This window comes from Monodelphis domestica, chromosome 7, assembly GCF_027887165.1.
Source record: "Monodelphis domestica isolate mMonDom1 chromosome 7, mMonDom1.pri, whole genome shotgun sequence".
NCBI classification, from domain to species: domain Eukaryota; kingdom Metazoa; phylum Chordata; class Mammalia; order Didelphimorphia; family Didelphidae; genus Monodelphis; species Monodelphis domestica.
The window spans coordinates 7,918,512-7,939,080 of NC_077233.1; the positions used below are offsets into that span (position 1 = coordinate 7,918,512).

Sequence of the window (20,569 nt, forward strand, 5' to 3'; positions counted from 1 at the left end):
CCAAGACAGAGATCCTTGGACAAAATCCGGTGGGTTATGATGGAGGCTGGCACTCGAAGTGTTCTGTGGTTTGGGAACATCACTCAAGGCCAGACCACAGTCACCCCTGTTCGTATTTTGAAGGTGGGGGAATGCGGCTGAGGCAACAGACGCTTTGCTTTGGGTATACGAGGAAGTCACAGGTGTGAATTTGGCCAAGTCAACCTGAAGTCTTGGGGGCTCCAGTAACGGAACAGTCCCGAAATGCCTTTGCTTTGGCATTTTGGCATCCAAGGACGGGGAGGATGGAGAGAATTGTCCGCGGGTCCTTAGCCCCATCCCTAGCTGCCCGCGTCTCCACGGGCTTTGGGAAAGTGGAGTCACGCTCACATGGAGGTAGAGCAGACTTCTCAGCTGTCCGATTAAAGGGTGGAAAGGGGGGTAGAGAATGCTTGTGGGGACGCCCATGCAGAGACCCATAGAAGTCTTGGGGTCCCCCGTGGGTGCTCTCGGGGTCGGAGAAGGAAGCCCCCCTCACTCACTGCTCAGTCCTCCTGGCTCACCTCCTTGTTCGTTCTCTCCCTGGGGTCACAGTGCCCCGAGTGCTGCCAAGCTGGAATTCTTGCTTCTTGGGTGGTAGCTGCTGGGGTGGACGGGCAGCTTCCACACTGGGGGTGCTTGGCCATGAGGGAGGAATCCAATGGCCCCGGGCGTTCTTCATTAGCAGGTTAGGAGGAGCAAAGGGGAGGCAAGGATCCCAAGGACGCCCGGGGACCAGAAGCGCCTCCTTTGGAGACCCCCCTCCCCGCTCCCATTTATTCTTAAAGGGGTGGTGGGGGGATGGAAAGAAAGACAATCGTTTTATCTGATCAGAAACCTGCTGGCTGGTGGTCCTGAGGGTGCCCAGCTTGCTTCTACCCATTTCTCCCTTTCTTGTTGGGGAGAGATCCTCTCTGATGAATGACAGCAAAGGAACAGACCTTTATGGAGGGGCAGCTGGGTGGCTCAGTGGTTAGTGGACTTGGTCTGGAGACAGGAGGTCCTGGGTTCCAATCTGGCCTGGGACACTCCCTAGCAGTGTGTCCCTGAGCAAGTCACTTTACCTCAACCATCCTCCCAGCCCTTGCTGCTCTCCGGCTGGGGAATCAATCCTTAGTATTGGTTCTAAGATGGGAGACGAGGGAGCTCTAACAAAATTACCAAGCGGGTGCTGAAAGCAAAACGAACATTGTTTTCAGCTGGCCAGCAAGTCTCCTTTCTCACACTCCCTCCTGCCCCCCCACCATCTCGGGGTTCACTGAGGCTTCCGGGGGGCAGCGGCAGATGTGCATATCCTGGGCCTTTGTTGGTCTTTGCAATAGGGGGGAAGGGGGGCTGGTGGAAAATGCTCACGTCACAGCAGCCTCTGCTGGCTGGGGACGGGTGACAGGGCCGGCCGTGGGGTGACAAACCAGCGTCAGTTAAACCACAACGAGGGCTGCACCTCACAGAGGGAGATAAGCGGCAGCCTCCAGCCTGGCCAAGCCCGGTGGCTGCAGGTGGCTTGCTCCCCCCTTGCAGGACGGCCTCCCCTTCTGTCCCCCCACAGGCACAAGACCAGGGAGACCCGGACGACCAGCCGTCTGGGGAGAGCCGCAGCTCAGCCTCTGGGCACAGAAGGCCACACGGTCGGCCGACAGGCAGTCTCGGCGCAAGTCCTCTCGCTCACTGACCGCCAGCTTCCCCCTTTCTCTGCCGCCGCAGTGATCCCCTGACTTCAGCTCACACGCATCAGCCACGTTCTATCCGCACCAGCTAAAGGGCAGAGCGGGCACACGCGTGGCCCCTGGCACCCCAGGCTCTTCCCCTCTGCCACCTTGGGGACTCACACAGGCACCCTCACAGACACATGGGCACCCTCACACATGGGTACTCACACTCGAGGACACACACACAGGCACCCTCACACATGGGCACTCAACTCAAGGACACACACACGGGTACTCACACTCGACGACACATAGGCGCCCTCACATATGGGCACTCACACTCAAGGACACACACATGGGCACCCTCACACACATGGGGACACACAGGCACCCTCACACATGGGTACTCACACTCCAGGACACACACATGGGCACTCACACTCAAGGACACACACATCAGGACACACAGGCACCCTCACACACATGGGTACTCACACTCGAGGACACACACTCAAGGACACAACATGGGCACCCCCACACACTCAAGGACACACATATGGGCACCCCCACACACATGGAGGCACACGGGCACCCTCACACACACAGGTACTCACGGGCACCCTCACTCACAAAGCGGCCACACTACCCTGCTGACTGCTGCCTTTCCCTGTCCAGTTGGGCTTGTTGGGGAGGGGACAAGGGGCTAGTTCTCGGGCCCTCTGGGGAGCCCAGCAGTGACCACTAGAAGAGGAAGGCGCGTGGGGCCAGTGAATGCAAGGAGAGCCTTGGCTGTGCGGGAAGAGAAATGGGCAGACGCCCTGCAGGATCCCCCATTGGGTCAGTTCTCCAAGGCAGGGAGAGGCCAAGAAGAGGCAGAGGGGAAGAGCCCAGTTCCAGTCCCACGTCGGGCTGCCCAATGAGCCTCTCTGACCGGGGTCGAGCTGCAGAGAAGGGGCTGTGCTGGGCGGGGGCTCCTCTACTCCGAGACAGGGGCGCCCCCTCCGCCCTGGCCCCATCGCCTCGGCGCCGCCTGGCTGGGAAGTGGGAGAAGGCACAGAAGGGAAGCGGCCGGGCTGGCAGGCTGCCTTTTATTCACGTGTCGGGACTGTACAAAGGGCTCACGCGGGTGTACAAACACGCGGGACACGTCTTTAAAAAAGAAATACAAAGTAAACCCACGAGACAGGCAGAACCATCCGCAGGGAGAAGGGGAAGCAGCACCCACCTGCCTCGGAGGTGGATGAGGGGGCGGGACTACCCGGAGGGGGGCGGAGACGTCGGGCAGGCTGACAAGAGGAGGGGGCGGGGAGGGCAATAAATTAATTCTTGATTAGCAGGTCAGTGCGTGGTCACGTGGTCACGGTCACCTGGTCCCGGCAGCCCGGAGACAGCCCCTGCTCTTCCTCCAGGACTCCAGCCACCACGTGGGCTTTCACACTGCAAAGGCACAAGGACGGAGTGTCAGAGGGAGTCATCCCCGTCCTGTCCCCACACCTTCCGTGACGAACTACAGGGGGGGCGGGGGGCGGAGGGTGTACTGGGAGAAAAGCTAAGCCGCCCCCCGCCCCCCCCCCCCCACCACTTACTTTCACAGCGACAGGACCGGCTTCTCGCTGTCCTGTTTTTCCTCAGATTCCTCGTCAGAACCTGCACAGGAGACAGGAAAGAGGTCGGCGGAAGAGCATGATAAGCCCCTCCTCCGGCCGGATCCCCTGCCCAGGCCCCCAGGGCCCTGCAGCTCTGAAGCCAGGACCCAGGAAAACAGCGGGAAATCCAGAGGGCCAGAGCAGGGCTTCTCTCCTCTTAGGAATCCCGCCGGCTGCGTCTACACAGAGCTTTGGGGTTGTAATGGCTTCACATATGGGAACCACCCCCCCATCCCTGGGAGCCAGGGGCCAGGATTACCCCCATTTTACAGATGGAAACACGGAGGCTCAGGAAGTTGAAGTCACTAGAAAAGGAAGTGGTGATGGCCTGCGCCTTGTCCTCCCAGCACGGAGGGGCTGCGCTGCTCCTGGTCTTTCTCCCATTTTCCTTCTCTCCTCCGCCATCAGCTCATCCGAGTCTCCCCCGTGTGCCTAGGCTTGGCCATCCCATCCCCTTTCTGCCCCCACCTGGTTCTCAGCTCTGCCGCACTGGAGGGCCCAAGAGCTCAGGATTCCCAGCATTGCTGCCGATGACCCTGGCACCACCGGGATGCCTTCCCTTCCCTCTGGAGGAGACGACCGGGCCACGGAGGGTCCACAGAGGGGCTGGGGCTTTGCTGGACATCCCTTGCCTTCCCCTCTTCTCCTTTGTCCCAAGGTCCACGGGGAGATAAACATGAAAACGAGAGGACGGAGAAAGCCCAGCTTTTACTGAACCAAACAGGCCGAGCTTCCCTGGGGAGCCAGAAGGAGCTCCAAGACCAAGACTTGCCAATGAACATTCATCCAGCCACCCTCTCCTTGGCCTGGATGGGCACACAGGCGCACGAGGGCACACGCAAGCTGCCAACATCTCTGTGTCTGGGTCAGGCGCACACATTCGTCCTGATGAAACCAGTTTCTACCAGCTCCACGAGGCAGGTTAGGAGGAGGCAGGTACCAGGCCACACGCCCTAGGGTGGCTGAGAGTCCTGGGCCTCAGCTTGGCACTGGCATCTTTGTGTGAAGTCAGGGTTTAAAAGAACCCTGCACAGCACCCAGGGAGGGGAATCCATGTCCCAGATGCTGTCCCAGAGGGTCTCGGGCTCTGCTCTGAATGCCGGTCTTTAAGGAAACACCACCGGCCCCCAGGATTCAAGCCCGTTCAGCAATGCTCACCTCGTCTGGCTCCAACAAATGCTTTATCCCCCAAACCCAGGAGCCATTTTCCAGCACCTGTAGGCTGCTCCAAAGAAAGCCCAGCAGCTCCTCCACCCACAGGGCTGCTGTGATGGGGCTCAAGACTGCCCTGGAAGGTCTACACCCGTGGGCACAAAGGTTTCTGCACCAGACTCTGTTTTCCCAGGAGCATCCTAAGAAGGCTCAGAACGGAGGGATGCTGAGCTGGGGGAGATGATGAATCCGTTTCCATGGTAACAGAGGCTGTTGCCTCACAGCAGTCAGACCAAGGTCCCAGGGGACAACGTTCCTCTCTTCCTCTGCCCAAAGGTCTCTCGCTCTCTCTCTTTTGGGGCTGAAGGCATCCTACAGTCTCTGAAACCCAGCGGGAAAAAGAGCTCATCCGGCCTGTCCGATTACAGGAGCTGAGCATGTCCCCTCTGTCCGGGGCTCACATCACACAGATCGGAAGAGGAATGTGCTGCGGCTTTGGGGAAAAAGACCCTCGAGTTTCCCACAGTCGCCTTCTCCAGGTTCACTTAACTAGACTGCCCCGAATCGGTCCCTCAGGGGCAAAGGGGGCCCTCGCTTGCGAACCAGGCACTCCTGCTCCCCGGTGAGGCTGCACCGGCACCGAGAGCCCAAGGACAGCCAGGTGCCTGCTCCAGACACCTCCTCTCCAGACTGCAGATGAGACCATCCAGTTCCCTTTGATCATGTTTCCTGGCCTGTGAACTCCAGAGGCCAGGAGGACCAAGAGCTGTGGGATTCACTCACCTGGCTGCCTCCCCCAGTAACACAAGTGCCCCCCAAATTCCACCAGGTGGCAGCAGGAGCAAAGCCCAAGCAGTCCCTGGGGCTCCCTGAGGTCAAGCTGAACCCTGGGGCTTCTCCCATCCAGGTCAGGCTGGACTAGTCGCCTCCTCCTAAGTCCCCTGGGACCCTGAGCCTCAGCCTAGCCAGAACCCCTCAGGAACCCACCAGAGCCCCCTCCTTCCCTCCTTGGGGGACCTGAGAGCATGCCAGAGCTGGCAGAGGGGCTGAGATCCCCCTTGAGGGGCAGATGGGGGGGCAGGAGGGAGGCAACCACACCACACCACCCAGATGCCCATTCTTACCTGCTTCCGATTCAGGTGGGGAATAGAACTGCCCGTCTGAGAGCCCCCCAGGTGGCTGTATGAGGGCTGCCCTCTCCGAAGCGTCCTGGACCAGCAGACGTCCTAGAAAACAAGAAGCCCGGGCATCAGTGTGCCATGGTGGGCCGGGTGCACAGAGGAGGGAGGCGCCTGGCACACAGGCCCACAGGTACAGAAGGGGGCACCCAGGGATGCCGCCAGGCTCTTCCTTCCCTCAGGACCTATGTGAGGATGTCCTGCTTCTCCCCAAACAAATGGCTTCTACCAGAAGATGACGGACATGCTGCCTCTCCTGAAAGACAAACACCTGAACCAGTCATACCTGGTACCTTGATGGCGAGTAATGGGGACCACCCGATCCAACCAATCACATGGAACAAGCAAGAAGCCACATCTGGACCCAGCCTCCCAGTAAGGACATCATGGTGCTCCCAGTGCCTTCGAGAGCCCCCAGAAAGCCCTGGCACCATGCCACATGCCTGGCATCAAGGATGGCATCACCAAATGCCAGGCTAAGAGAGGGATGCCTCCTTCTCTGCTGTGGGCCCTGCGTCTGTTTCTCTGCCTCTTGGCTGCAGGCTTGTCTCCTGGCATCTCCCTCGTCCGACTGGCTGAAAACCACCTACGGAGTCTGTGCACGACGACTCCGAACACAGTCACAGAAGGTGGCGGGCCCGAGTCCTGGGCTTTCTCCAGGGGACTCGCCCACATGCGGAGCTCTTCCTTATACTTTAATTCCACTCTTTTACCGTAAAATGCCCTGGAAATGCGCACAGAGAGCTCCCGGGAAGTGTGTCCCGGGAGCGTCCCTCTCTCACACTTTATTTACCATCCTGGGACGCTGCATTCCCAGGCTGTGGCACGGGGCTCCGAGGCTCCTGGCCCCTCCTCAGCACTTCATGAGAACGGCACTGCGTCCTGGACAGAAGGGGCCCCGGCGGGGTCCCAGGGAGGGAAAAGGGCCCTTCCCACGGCCTGGGCCTCGTCCCCTAGGTCTGGTGTCCTAACTGGAGGGGCCAGAAGGGTTGGGGCAGCAGATGCCGAAGGGCTCCATCAATCTAGCCTCGGCCACTCTGCGGGTCAGTTAAGGAACGTTATCTGACATGATGAGGTTCTCTGGTACACAGCAGGCCTCGGGCCCTGGGGGATCTTGTGTCCTTGGGCCCCTTGCGAGTGCTAAAAGGCCTTCTTTACGGCCCCCCCTTGGGCCTGGCCACTCACAGGCCATCCCTAACCCCGACCCTCTGTGGTTGCCAACAACCCAGGAAGCCAGAGAAGAGCCAGAGACTGGCCGGAGAGCCGGAGGGCCAGGGCTCTGGTTCTGGGTCCAGGGGGCCCGGGAATGTCTCAGAGTGGGGGTGACTAATGCACCCCATAAACTGTCGAATGAATCATTATTACTGCTGCCCGGGCACCAGTGGGCAGTCTCTGGGTCACAGGAAGGGGTCTCTCTAAGAAGGATCAAGAGGGACATTCAGTTCCCCCGGAGCCGCTCTGACTACTGCATCTTGCCTCCAGAGGGATGCTGGGTGCTGGGATGCTGAGAGAAAGGGGAAGCAGGCCTGCCCCCCGGGGCTTCCTCACTGCCTGGGCAGGGGGCACAGGGCGCCCGGGCCACCATCTCGGGGAGGCTCTGGCAACTGGAGAGGGGCCTGGGGAAGCCCTGCAGGAAAAGCGGGATTCTGCAAGGTGGGGGGACGAGAAGGGATGGCCTCGGCGAAGGCCTGGAGACCGAACGGGCAGCCTCAAGGAGCAGCGGCCAGGAGGCCAGCCGACAAAGGGCCGGGGTGGCCAGTAAGTGGGCCGAAGGCGGCTGTGACGGCCTTTAAATGCCAAGTAGGCGCGGTCCTCCAAAAGGACAGCTTGGCATGGAAACACAAAAACTGTTATTAGCCAACGAGCACTCCTTACAACCCGGCCTTGCTCCAAGAGCGCCTTGGCAGAAAAACAAGATCACCGAATCCACTGACTAGCTTGGTCAAGGGGCGCCATTTCCCAGCAGCCCTGTCGGACTGCTCTTCCTAAACAGGACGATCGCCTGAAGAGAGCTCGGAGCCCCCCGCGTGAGACGGCACCGGGGAAGCCTCAGAGCACGCCAGGCCCTTTGTGGCCTCTCCCCACTGCGACCGAGGCAGGACCATGAAGGCTCCATCACCCCAAGGGCCTCATCAAAGGCTCCTGCCCCCCTCGTACGCCCCCTGACCCCAAGGCAGGCAAATGGCAACCTCTTGTCCTCCTAAACCCTCTCAGCTGATTCTCTGGGCTAGAAGCCCCTTGTGGCAGCCTCCTCCTCGCAATGTGCCTGCTGCCTCTGCGCCTCCTCGCACTCGGGCTCCTATCACCACCGGCCCACCGCGGCCTGCCCCCCTCCCCGTCCCCCTGCCCCTCTGGAGAGGCTGCTCTTGACTTCCGTTTCTCTCCTGGGTCTTTACCGCCGTCGTCCTCATACCCTCCCTTCACAAGAATGAACCCCCCTCGGCCCCTTCAAGGAGTGTGTTCTCCCCTCCTGTCCCTCGTCCTTCGGCCGCCCTGCCCAGCTAACGGCCGCCTCGGCCATTCTGGCCTTCTCCGGTCCTCCCGGCCAACCCTGCTGACAGGGTGCCGCTGCCTGGGCATCTACTAACTCACGTCAGTGACGTCTGGCTGACTCCCATCTCAGGCCCCCAAGTCCACTCCCTCTCGGTCCATCTCCGTCCATCCCTCTGGGTGGACGGCCGAAGGGAAGATGAGGAAGCAGAGGGGCAGCCCCTACCCAGTGCTCCATCCTTCTCCCCTCAGAGAAGAAAAGCAAATCGTCCTTCCAAGGCTACCCCCTCTCCCCCGTCTGTCCTCAGGCCCAGCAGCTCCCATCCAGCCCAGGGTCAGGTCCGTCCTTCAGCCCCTCTCGGGCATCCTCCATCTTTCCTCCCAGAGGACTCCTTTCCCTAAAAGGTCTAAAAAGGCCCCCAGGATGCTTAAAACACAACAGCAAAAAGCCAAAAAGACCACGTCCTCGAGCCGTCTGTTCTGGCCACAATTCTATAGATATTTATACCCGTACTCACTGCCTCCACTTCCTCTAAGGGCAATCCTGGCGTCGCTACAGTCTGGCTTCTGGCTCCCCCCCTCCACTGAAACCAGAATCCCTTCATGGACAGCGGCGGCTGCCCCTGCGCTTCGGAACACTCTCCTCCTCAGCCTCAGTTTCTTTAGCTGTAAAAGAGGGACAATGACATCGCCTCCATCCCAAGGCTGTTGGGAGGGCCCTTGAGCGTTTTTAAATGCTGCACAAATAGGAGCTCTTATTTTTCTTGCCCTCCTCTGCCTGGCCCTCTTGGTGTCAGCTCACTGGCTCTACATGTACTGCCCCAAGGCTGGGTACCCCATAAGGCTCCTTCCTCTTCAAACTAAGCTTCTTCCTCGGACAATCCCAGCTGGGCCTTCCAGGAGACACTGGACAGTCCCCGCTGTCTCTCCAACCTCTCCCAGAGAAGCGACTAGATGTCTCTATGACCCTTCATGAGGCAATGCTTGCTCTTTCTGCCTCAGCCCACCCTGGAGACTGAGGCACAAGGTGGAGCCTCAAGCTGGCACAGAAGCCTGGCCCACCGCATGCTCAGCCAAAGAACAAAGGGGCAGAGGGAACAGGGGCAGGAGCCCAGCATGTTGGGGAGGGGGAGGGGGTGCTCCACCAGATTTTAAGGAAAAGAGACTCAAACAGCCTGAAGCCACTTATGTCCCACCAGAAGTCACTTGGGGCTGAGACTGGGGCCAGAGAAGAGTGACTACCTCAGTGTGGAGAAGAACAGCTTTGGGGGCCAAATGTCAGAAGGAATCAATAAGGCGAAGGAGTCAAAAAGTAGGTAACGAGGGAATAAGAGGAGGGGAAACCCTAAAGTGAATAGATTTTAGGACATAGAAAACTTGGACACAGGTAGATACACCAAAAGGGAAGATATTACTAACGGAATGTGGTATGGTCTCCAGATCATCTGAATGAGTTCAGGCATTTCTGAATAAACACTACAATACAAGAGAACATGAACTAACCATTGCGATTTAGAAGACCAGGAGGATTCCCCAGAGAGTGGAGAACCCCAGTACATTGTGGCCAAAAACTTTCAGAGAAACAAGACTTGTGAAAGCAGACTTTATGCCAACAGGTAGACAAGCTTGAATCTAAAGCAGCAAACCTCACCAAAGAAAGGAAAGCAAGAACAAGTGGTTGCAAAGACCCAGAAGTGAAGGTCAGGCTGGAAAAAGAGAAGCAAAGAAAGATTCATATTAAAAGAAAACATCAAATATTGCCCTCAAAGACCAGACATATATGGTGAGGAATGTGAGGACGGCAAGTCCAAAAAAACCTGAACATCCTAATGCAAGAACTACTGCCAACACACTGCTCAGAACTTCTGAACATAGAATGCAAAGTGCCAACTGTAAAACCTACAGATTCCATGGCATGATGGGCGGGGGGAAAACAAACAAACCAATGCTGCGACTCCAAGACACAGAGTGGCTAAAATGAACAATTTCAATGACAAACAACAAATTCCACAAACCACTAAGAGAAAGGAAAGGCCTTCAGATATCAACGAAAGGTAATCTGAGCAACCCAAGATGACTCTGTATCCCCCGGAAATGGCAGAAAGGGACAGATTGTATTCTGGAGACAATGCAACATGACATCCCTCCACATCTAAGCCTAATCATCAAAGCAGGGAAATGACATTCAATAAGAGAGAGGTACTTGAAGGTTTTCTTTCCCCCCCCAAGTTTTTGAAAATTTTATTTCATTAATTAATTTAAAATATTTTTCCATGGCTACATGATTCATGTTCTTTCCCTCCCCCCAACACCCTCCTGTAGCTAACATGCAATTCTACTGGGTTTCACATGTGTCATTGATCAAGACCTATTTCTATATTATTCTATATTATTGATATTTGCACTAGGGGGATCAATTAGATTCTACATCCCCAGTCATGTCCCCATTGACCCATGTGATCAAGCAGTTTTTCTTCTGTGTTTCCACTCCCACAGTTCTTCCTCTGAATGTAGATGGCGTTCTTTCTAGAAAGAAAGAAAACTTGATGGGCATCAAGTATCTCCTAGTCAACAGAAATATAAAAAAGGCAAACAAATACACCAACCAAAGAAACTACAAGTCATAAAATAAATTACCCCAGGGGGAAAAAATAAAAAAGGAGGAAAAACTCCCCCAAAAGAAAACTACCTATAGGATTAAAACAATAACAATGAGACACCATGAGAGAAAATTAAGAGACTTCTTTTTCACAAACAGTCAAGGAGACAATGGTAAAAGTAGGAATGCAATGGAAGAGGAACTCCAGGAACTAAATTTCCCAACATGTTGCCTAGAGTCAAGACCACATTTTCTTAGTGGGAACAAACTGCAGAATGGGAGGGGCCAGGAAGAGGAGGAAGAAAAGTAGAGAGAAAGGTGTGATGAACTCTTAAGGCAATGGCAAACAATCAAGGGAAAACACTCCTGGGCTCTCTCAAGAAGATGATTTATCAAAAAAAAAAAGGATAAGGAGTCAAAGGAAGGGACAGAAAGAAGAGAAAAGAGGGAAATCTTTTCTGTGCTGGAAGGGGATCCCGCTGAAGAACATGACCAATCTGGACAGAGACAGCCCATGATGGGAGGCAGAGACCTTGTGTGTGGAGCCTTCAGGGAGCTGGTGCACTGACACCAGCTCTGGGACACAGTTTTGCTTCCATGGATGGCCTCCTGCCTTAAAGAAGCATCAGAGCTCCTGGCAGCATCTGACATCCAGAAGGATGGGAGCGCCTGGACCCAGAAAGAAGTCATGGCAAATAAGAAAAAAGGATCCCAGGGCAAGCAGTCTGTATGTGCTGCCCAAGAAAGAACACAGGAAATGTCTGCCACAGGGCACTCCTGTCTACTTTATCCCCTCCGAGAACTGATATCTAAGAGTGAGACACGACAACAACAAAAGAGAACAAAGCACAGACAGAAAGGGGAAAAACTAAAAAAGAAAAAAACAAGGAAAAGAAATCCTCCTAAGAACAAGGAGCAGAGTTAAACAAACTAACCAGAAGACAAGCAGAGAGAGAAGAGGAAGGGGGCTTTTAACTGATTACACAATTAAGGAAAAAGAGGAAAAAAATCTGAGAACTGGGCAAAAGCAAATGTAGGAAGGAGTGGCACATGGGGGAGGAGGAGGGGAAGAGATGGTGAGAAGGTCCCCTAAAGTATAAAGTAAAGGTTACGCAAATCTAGAAAAATGAAGGGAGGTGGGGAGGGAGAGAGAGAAAGAAAAAGAGACAGAGACAGAGAAAGAAATTCTGATTTGGAAAAGCAAAAAAAACAATGGACACAAACGAAGGAAACAGGATTCTAAGCCTGACAAGTGCAAATGTGAAGAGAAGACACAGCCTCCCATCTTTCCATGGCTTCAACAACTCCTCTGTCCAACCCAGGCCTCTCCCCAGCTGCCTGCTGGACACCTCCCCTTGGATGGCCTCTGGGGAGCTCAAAGACAGCATTCCCAAAAGAACTCAAAGAACCCCAAAGTACAAAAGAATACACCTACTCAAATTATGACTTGCATTTAGACTCCAGCCCCACTGCCCCCAAGACTGGGAAAAGACTACTTTGCAAACATTCAGGCTATTAAGACAAATAAAATTGGTCCCAAACCCAAAAACCCATCTTCCCCTCTGGACCCAAATCCTGGTGATGTCGGCACCATGGCCACTTTTGCCTCTTCCTTCCTTCTCCCCCAATCAGGTTTGGCCTCCCCTTCCCAGGCCTCTCTCACAAGGCTTCTCTCCCAATCTGAGTTCCAGCCAGTGTGCCCCCCTACCCTCTCCACCAAAAGCTAAGAATCCTGAGCATTGAGGGCGCTTTAAGGTTGACAGAGCACTTGACATGTATTATCTCATTTGACCCTCACAACTAGCATGCTAGGCAGGTGCCCTTATCACCCCCCTTTTACAGATGAAGAAACTGAGGCAGGCAGATTATGTGACATGCCCAAGGTCACTCGGTAAAGTCAGAATCCAGCATTCGCTTCCAAACCCTTCCACAAAACCCACCTCCTACTCCCCAAAGTCAGAAATCCTCCAGTCTCCTCTCAGCACCAAAGGCCCCAACTCCTAGATGGTATTCGAATCGCATCTTCATCGTGATATCATTTTGTAATGATTAATTTAAATGAAAATTACTTACATTATTTTCATACGGTTCTCATTTGTGCTAATTATTATTTATATTATTTGAGATCTAATTAAATTGGCAATGAATTAACAAATGATCTGATCTATTCTAGAATAGAAATGCAATTACAGCTTTATTTCTACGACACCCAATATCTATTATCACGTCTACGGATGCGGGTCCCATCATTCCTATTGTAGTCCAAGCCCTAAGAACGCCGGCCCTGGTCCCTCCTGCCCTCTCCAGAATGAAGAAATGAATGAAGAAGAGAATACCTCCCTGGCACTTGGCCACCCCAGTTTCTGCCCGCCTCAGTGCCCCCCTTCCCCCGCCCACAGCCTCCCAGGGCCCTCCCAGGTGGGGCTCCCCCCCCCCCCGCCACCCCCACACAAAGGGCAACTTACTCGTCTCTTCCTCTGCTTCTTGCGGCAACACTTTGAAATCCAGGAACCAGGTCTCGATCCAGGCCAGGATGAATGAAATGATGGGCAGCACATAGCCGAAAGCCCCCTGAGAGAAGAGCTGAGAAAGGAAGGGGGAGGCGGGTGAGCCGCTGGCGCGGCGTCTGCAGCCGGAGGCGGATCCGGGGACGCGGGGCTGCACGTACCTTGGAGAGGATGACTTTCGCTAGCAAGAAGGCACTCGTCACAGCTGTCGTCAACTGAGAGAGAGGACGAAGAAGGGTCCATTGAGAGGCTCGAAGCCCGGATAACAGTGGGGCAACGGGCGGCCCCAGGAGCCCCAAGCGCCCTCCTGCGAGGCATCAGGCTGGAGCGATCACGGGGTGATGGCCGCACCCCCGACGTACAGGCCCACTGTGCCACCCCACAGTCCAGAGAGTCTCGCTGGGCAGAGGGAAAAGGGCTGGAGGGCCACAGCTGGGCGAACCCCTCTCCAGCCTGATCCCCGTTCATATTGGAAGATGGACAAGGCTAGTCAGACACCCATCGAGGGCCCTGTATTCAGGCCACGCAGGCCTTGGACCCGTGGGCAGGGCGTGAGCAGCGAGCCAGCCAAAGGCCTCCGGGAGGGGCTTCCCCGAGCTCGGGAGGCTGGAGCCTCCCCGAGGAGAGGACCAGCTCTGCTCCTGTGTCTGAGCCCAGAGCCGCCTCTCCGAAGGGCCTCGTCAACTCTATGCCTCCATTTCCCTCCCTTAGAGAGGGACGCACGGGGTCAGGGTCAGGGCAGAGAGCGGGCGCAGGAGCCCCGCACCTACCCGACGTGGGAGGGGAGGCTGGAGGGGGTGCGGCCAGAAGGCAGAGGAAAGTTCCCATCCCGCCTCTAAGCCTCGGGTCTCTCATCTGTAAAACGGGGGCACTAGGAGCATCGGACGCCCTCTGGGGGTTGAGATCACATCTCTAAAGCGCTTTGCAAGCCTTAAAGCTTGTCCGGCAGGAACCCTGCTCTGTCCGTCCCAGGCACTGATTAGACACCCCCGTGTGCCCGGCACTGTGCTAAGGGCTGGAGATACAAGGACAGGCAGAAGCCAGCCGGTGGTGCTCTCCAGAGCGCCCGGGGGGGGGGGGGGGGGGTCAGTAATTCCTGGGCCTGGGACTGACAGAGGAAGAAGGAAGCAGCTCTACAGAGGCCGCGCGGCCCGGAGGGGGGGAGGGGCACTCACCGCGACGGCCCACCAGTGGCGCAGCCTGCACACCGCGTATGCCAGGATTAACACTTTAAATCGGAAAACGGCCAGGAGCTGTTTCGCAGGAGAGGAGGAAAGCGTCACGTCATGCACAGAACAAGCGCCTCTGACACGAGGCTGCCGACTTGGAGCCCCGGAAATCTGAGTCCGTCTCGTTTTACTCATGAGGAAACTGAGGCAGCCGGGTCACCCACAGGCTCCCAGGTCAGCGCTCGGGGCTGAAGGGACGGCCGGGGCCAGCCTGCAAGGCGTCTCCCACGAATAAGCACTTCTCTGCCTGGGATGTATCCCGGAGACACAAGTGGCTGCGCCATCCCTCGGGACACTGGCACGGCCTCTCCTCCGGGGCCAGATATTGAGATGGGGCAGCGGGCAGTAGGGCGCAGAGGGCCCAGCGCGAAGTGAGAACGGGCCTGGGTTCAACTCCATCCTTGGACACTTACTAGCGCTGCGACCCTGGCCAGGTCACTTCACCGCTGTTTGCCTCAATTTCCTCAACAGTAAAATGGGCTAAAATCAGAACCTACCTCTCAGGGCGGCTATGAGGATCAAATGAGATGCTATTTAGCACAGAGTAAGTGCCACCCAAAAGCTCACCGCCCAAGGACACAGCCAGACTGCCCTGGGTTCAAGGGCTCCATTCCCCACTGGCCTAAGGGATGGGGGGTGACGGGTCCAAAGAGGAGCAAAGCACGGATGCCGGGGGCCTGCGCGAAGGTGACTTCGTCCCTCCCCCAAGGGCAAAGGGCAGCAAGGAGGGGAGGGTCCAGAGTGTCAGCCTTCCGAGGCCCGGCCAGGGAAATACTCACAAATATGTCAAAATAAGAAGAATAGTAGTCATACTGCATCACCTCCTTCTCTAAGGTGTTCTCAATGCCCCCATTCACCTAGGAGGAAAAGAAGAAGAGGCGGGGATGACCACGAGGCTCACAGGAGCCTTCCGGGCGCATGTCTGCCCCCTCCTCAGAAGACGGAGCCCCTGGGAGCACGACCGGGGCAGAGAGAGGCCTCTCCGTTGGAGTCCAGATCTACCTCCTGGCTGCGTGTCCAGGCGGGAAACGCTTCTCTCTAGCCTCAGCTTACTTGTGGAGGTGGGGAGAAGACAAGAGTGACTGGCCTGGATAAGCTTGGCTTAGGACCCTTCTGCCTCTAAGTCTGTCATGTCATAGTAACTTCAATATTCAATCCATTCATTCATTAAAGAGAAGTATGACGAGAGTGGGAAGGGGCTTCCGAGACCACTCAGTCTCCCTCCCCTCAGTTTATATATTGGGAAATAGAGACTGCCCCAAGGAAGGTCACACAGAGAGTCAGAGAGAGCAGATGAGTCACTCCTCGCCCCCTCAGAAGACACTGAGCTCAGGGCCAGGGATCCATCCATCCATCGATCTATCCTTTCATCCTCCCTCCCTCCCTCCTTCCCTCCCTCCCCCCTCCCTCCCTCCCTTCCTTCCTTCCTTCCTTCCTTCCTTCCTTCCTTCCTTCCTTCCTTCCTTCCTTCCTTCCTTCCTTCCTTCCTTCCTTCCTTCCTTCCTTCCATCCTTCCTTCCTTCCTTCCTTCCTTCCTTCCTTCCTTCCTTCCTTCCTTCCTTCCTTCCTTCCTTCCTTCCTTCCTTCCATCCACCCATCCATCCACCCACCCATCCATCCACCCACCCACCCACCCATCCATCCATCCATCCATCCACAGCTGAACAGGGAGTCCTTGCTCTCCCAGAGCTGATTGAGGGGGAGATGGGCCGTGCACTTCTGCCGGAAGGAAGCTGTGACACAAAGTGATGGCTCACAAGGAAGAACACTCTATGATTTACAAAGTACTGTCCTCGCTTAGGAGAAACATGACCATTTTGTAAAGGTTCACAAAATATGAAGCACAATAAAACTCTCCCTCCGCTGCAGGTTTGAACTGTGACCTCCTGCTCTCACTGGACAAATGGTGGCTTCCTGTCGACCTCAAAGTTTCTGGGCTAAGCCACTTTCTTGGCCACACTCAGGGCCAGCCGGCTTTGCCGTATTTCTATGTAGGCTGAAGACTCTGGGTAGATTGTTTTCTTTTCTGCTCCCTGCTTTCAGCCTGTAATTCTCCCACTCATATCTTTCCTCAAACAGGCAAGAAAAGAGAACATTTTCCAAATGGTGATGCCAAACAAGGCTTACCAAGCCACCCCAGGCTCTGACCTCTGCTCTCCAGCTGATAGGGGACTGGCTCGTGAGGGGTCCCCACAATTCCAGCCTGGACAAGAGAGGGAGACAAAGTCTCCAAAGAAAAAAAGGAAAGCATGGGCACTGGGGAGGTTCTCTTTTGTAAAAGGCAGGTCTACAGGGTCTGAATTCCAAGTGCAGGCCCTTACTTGCTAGCAGGATTCACTGGACCATTGGATCTGGCACTGGAAGGGCCCTCAGGAATATTATGGGGAAATCCTTTCATTTCAGAGATGAGATAACAGAGGTCAGAGATCAAAGTTCTGGCTTGAGGGAGAAGAGCTACCTCTGGCTTCCCAAATCAGAGTTCTCCCCAGGCGGCCGCTTTCTCTCCTAGATATGAGCTGGAAGGAACTTTGGAGGCTACTTAGACCATCCTCTTCACTTGTAAGAAGAAAGAGGAAACTGAGGCCTGGAAGGTGAAGTCTGAGACACGGTGTGACCCCATGGCTTCCTGACTCTACCTTCCTTTTCATTTAAACCCAGAAACAGGAGAAAAAGCAGGAAGGAGACCAAAAATCCCACAAGGAGGCCTTGCAGGTGGGTCACTTTCTCAGAGCTTCTTCAATTCTTAGTTCTAAATTTTCTAATCATTTGAACAAAAACCATTAATTATTCTTGATTTCTCAGGATATGGGGAGATTTGTGTTAAAATCCCCTGCAATGTTCCACAAGCTTTTTAAAAGGAGTCTGCGGCTATCGGGTCAGAATCTACAAAATCCTAGAGAACTCTTGAGTCAAGGAGCCTCTGGCCCAAAGTCAGAGCAACATCAAAGCATTTCTTAGTCTCCCTTTTTTCCTGATTGGACGGATGAAATTTGGTCCCAGGATTGTTTACACATTTCAGGCCCACTCGAGGCCAAAGGGACCGCACACTTAAGGTGAATTTACAGAACGGAAGAGCAATCAAATGGAAAGAAACGAGGGTGCTAAGTAAAGAACATCCTCTACTTTTTCTGGAAAAACCAACAAACAGGAATGATGGCCAAGAAAGCCCTTTCTGGTCAACATCACGGCTTGGGGAACCTCACCTACAAAAGCACTTACTTCATCTTGCCTTGTTCCTTACATTAAATAATTGACTGACTGTCGCCTGAAAAGACCGTTCTGCTCCTTATTTGTTGGTGGCTCACTTAATGGGAGACTTACTAGGAAAACTTGCCTGGAATCCTGGGCAGAGGAGAAGAAAGGAAGTGAGCACTCCCACCCAGAGTTTGTGACAGAGAAGAAGGAAGTTAAGAATAATCTGACTTCTCTCTCCCTAGGCTTTTGGAGAATAGATTCCAAAGGAAGGAGAAGCCATATTCTGCAGAGGAAGATGGCCTGGAGGATGAGCCACGGCAGAAAGACATTCCAGTGGGAATTGTTTGGAGACCCTCATGGATGATGCAAAGAGAGCTCCCCAAGTTAGTATCTTAAAAGATCTGCACAGAAGGTGGAAGCAAGGGCAGGCAGTGGAGGAGGAAGACAACGCATGGTGTGATTCTGTAAAAAGAATGTCAAGAGTATGAAGGCCCCAAATGAGCCAAGGGTGGCAGCAGGCACATCAAGGAGAAGCAAAGAATCAAGGAATGGACAGAAACCAGGAGTAGGAGGAGAGGCCACATTCTTATGGTGCTTCTCTATCTTTAGGCCATCTTGGCCTGGAAATGGAAGATCAAAGATGGCGACAGGGATGCTGATACTCAGGACAAGGCAGAGAGCCCTTACCTGATGACCTCGATGAATTTAAGTCACCTCTGTCCTTAGAGTAAAAGAAGTAGTGGAGACGGCTGATGAGCCACCATCCATAGGATCCAGAAGCCTGCCCAGGGGAAGAAATACCTCAGGACTTCAAAAAGGGCAATGAGCTTGTTCTCAAAGAAGGAACAACAGAATCTGAAAATCACAGACCAATGGCGAGCATGACTTTGATTCCTAACACAATTTTAAGTAATGATAAGTGAACATCTGGGAAAGGAAGACGTGATCCTAAAGAGTCTGGAGAGCTGAATCAAGAATAGGTCATGCAGTGGCTGGGGGGACTCAGTGGTTAGAGCCAGGCCTGGAGACTGAAGGACCTGAGTTCAAATCTAGTCTAAGATACTTCCTAACTATGTGACCTTAGACAGATCACTTAATCCCCACTGCCCAGCCCTTATGGCTCTTCTGCCTTGTAATCAATGCTGAATATCTATTCTAAGACAGAAGGTATGGCTTAAAAAAAAAATAAGGTCATCTCAGGCCAACCCTGGGTCTTTTTGCCGGGTTACTTAGTTGCTATGGCAGACTGGGGAATCCCACAGAGATGTCTGTCTAGAGAAGCTCATGTCACTGCTGAGGACGAGGCAGTCTACATGATAATCTGCCCCAGGGAGGTGCTCTTAATGTTTCCATCTCAGCTTAGGAGGTCCCTGGAGTACAGGCATCTGCGCCTGGTCCTAACGTTGTTTAGCCTTTGTTTTCCTCCCTGACTCAGAGAAGGGTGCAGAGGGTATATGGCTCAAAGGTGGCAACCACCCGCGCTGAGGAGAGACGGCTCACAAACTAGACAATACAAAATCCCCCCAAATCCTGACAGGTTAGCCTGCTGGCCTGAAGTGAAAATGAGGAGATCTAGTGAGGAAACAGTTAACAGAGAAGGGTTCAAGAAATGGATTTCAAAAGAAAAGGGAAGCACGTGTAGAAAAAGGCATGTAAGTGGGGATGTAAGTGGACCGCCAGCCCAATGGACATCAGTAGTGGGCCATGGCGGCCAAAGGAGGCTATTACCAATTAGGCTGCTTCTGAGGGTGCCTGGCTCTCTCCCCTTGCCAGCTGGACAATGTCTTTGTCAAGCACAAGCTGGAAGGTCATGTGAAGATTGGATTTAGCTGTCTCCTAATTGCAACAATGAAGGTACTGAGCTCTTCCTTTATTGGGAAAATTGAATTGTAATCCACAATCTATTTTTAGATTTTAATCTACAAAAAGGTGGTAACTCGGTATTTGAAGTAGATCTACCCATTTTAACTACAAAAAGGTGTTAACTAACTACAAAAGGTGAACTAATAAAAAAAAAAGATGTTAAGTAACCAAAAAAGGTATAATCTAACTGAAGAAGGTGTGAACTAAAGAATAGGCAGTCCTAGAGAGGAGCGTCTGCTGTGATTGGTAGATGTGAAATTTAGGGGAGGTGACACAAGAGAAAAAGATCTTTAAAAAGAGGATCAGAGGCCAGAAGAAGATATATTCAATTCGATCCCAGTTAGATAGAAGAACTCTTACTCGGAGGAGAGACTGGAAGATGGACACTTGGACCTGGCTGTGGAACTGGAGGAACTCATGCAGGAGACCTCAGACTGCTTTGCTTTTAGACGGTCACCATTGGTGAGTGAAAGGCTAACTTAGTGACCCCACCTTTCTCAGAGGTTTAGACCTCTGAGAAAGGCCCATCATCTTGAGACTTTTTTCCCTGATTAGGGCCTTAGACTTTCTACCTGGCTCAGAGGAAGCTGGAGTTCTCTCTCTTCTCTCTTCTCTCTGTCTCTGTCTCTGTCTCTGTCTCTGTCTCTGTCTCTGTCTCTGTCTCTGTCTCTGTCTCTGTCTCTGTCTCTGTCTCTGTCTCTGTCTCTGTCTCTGTCTCTGTCTCTCTCTCTCTCTCTCTCTCTCTCTCTCTCTCTCTCTCTCATGTTCTCTCTCTCTCTCTCTGCTTAATATCTTCCCTCTATTGTAAATAAAACTACCATAAATTACATTTTACTTTAGTAATTCATTTTGGGATTTAGAAATTAAATCCCTGGTGACCACCAATATTAATATATTTCAGTCTCAACCACAAATAAATTTAACAGTCACTGGTTTGCTGGGCTTTCTGCAGTGTGGACCCTGTCAGGTATGGTTTAGACTGGATTACTAGTGGGACAGCTCTCAATTCTAGAATTCTGTGAATCTCCATTTGTCCCACCAAA

The 20,569-nt window shown here is 53.8% G+C and overlaps 1 protein-coding gene across 5 annotated transcripts in view; it reads right to left on the reverse strand.

Annotated features, from left to right (window-relative positions):
• Window positions 1–2,741: 2,741 nt before the first annotated feature.
• Window positions 2,742–20,569, reverse strand: part of STARD3NL (STARD3 N-terminal like) — a 50,265-nt gene continuing 32,437 nt past the window's right edge. For 2 of the 5 annotated variants that reach the window (XM_056804147.1, XM_007500624.2), the window contains 6 exons: window positions 15,248–15,325; window positions 14,415–14,492; window positions 13,401–13,454; window positions 13,198–13,315; window positions 5,590–5,691; window positions 3,967–4,846 (listed from right to left, as the gene is read on the reverse strand). In XM_056804147.1, coding sequence (XP_056660125.1) covers window positions 4,611–4,846; window positions 5,590–5,691; window positions 13,198–13,315; window positions 13,401–13,454; window positions 14,415–14,492; window positions 15,248–15,286 — 627 coding nt within the window. In that variant the 5' untranslated portion in view covers window positions 15,287–15,325 and the 3' untranslated portion in view covers window positions 3,967–4,610. The other 3 variants (XM_056804145.1, XM_056804144.1, XM_056804146.1) reach the window with 3 other exon arrangements.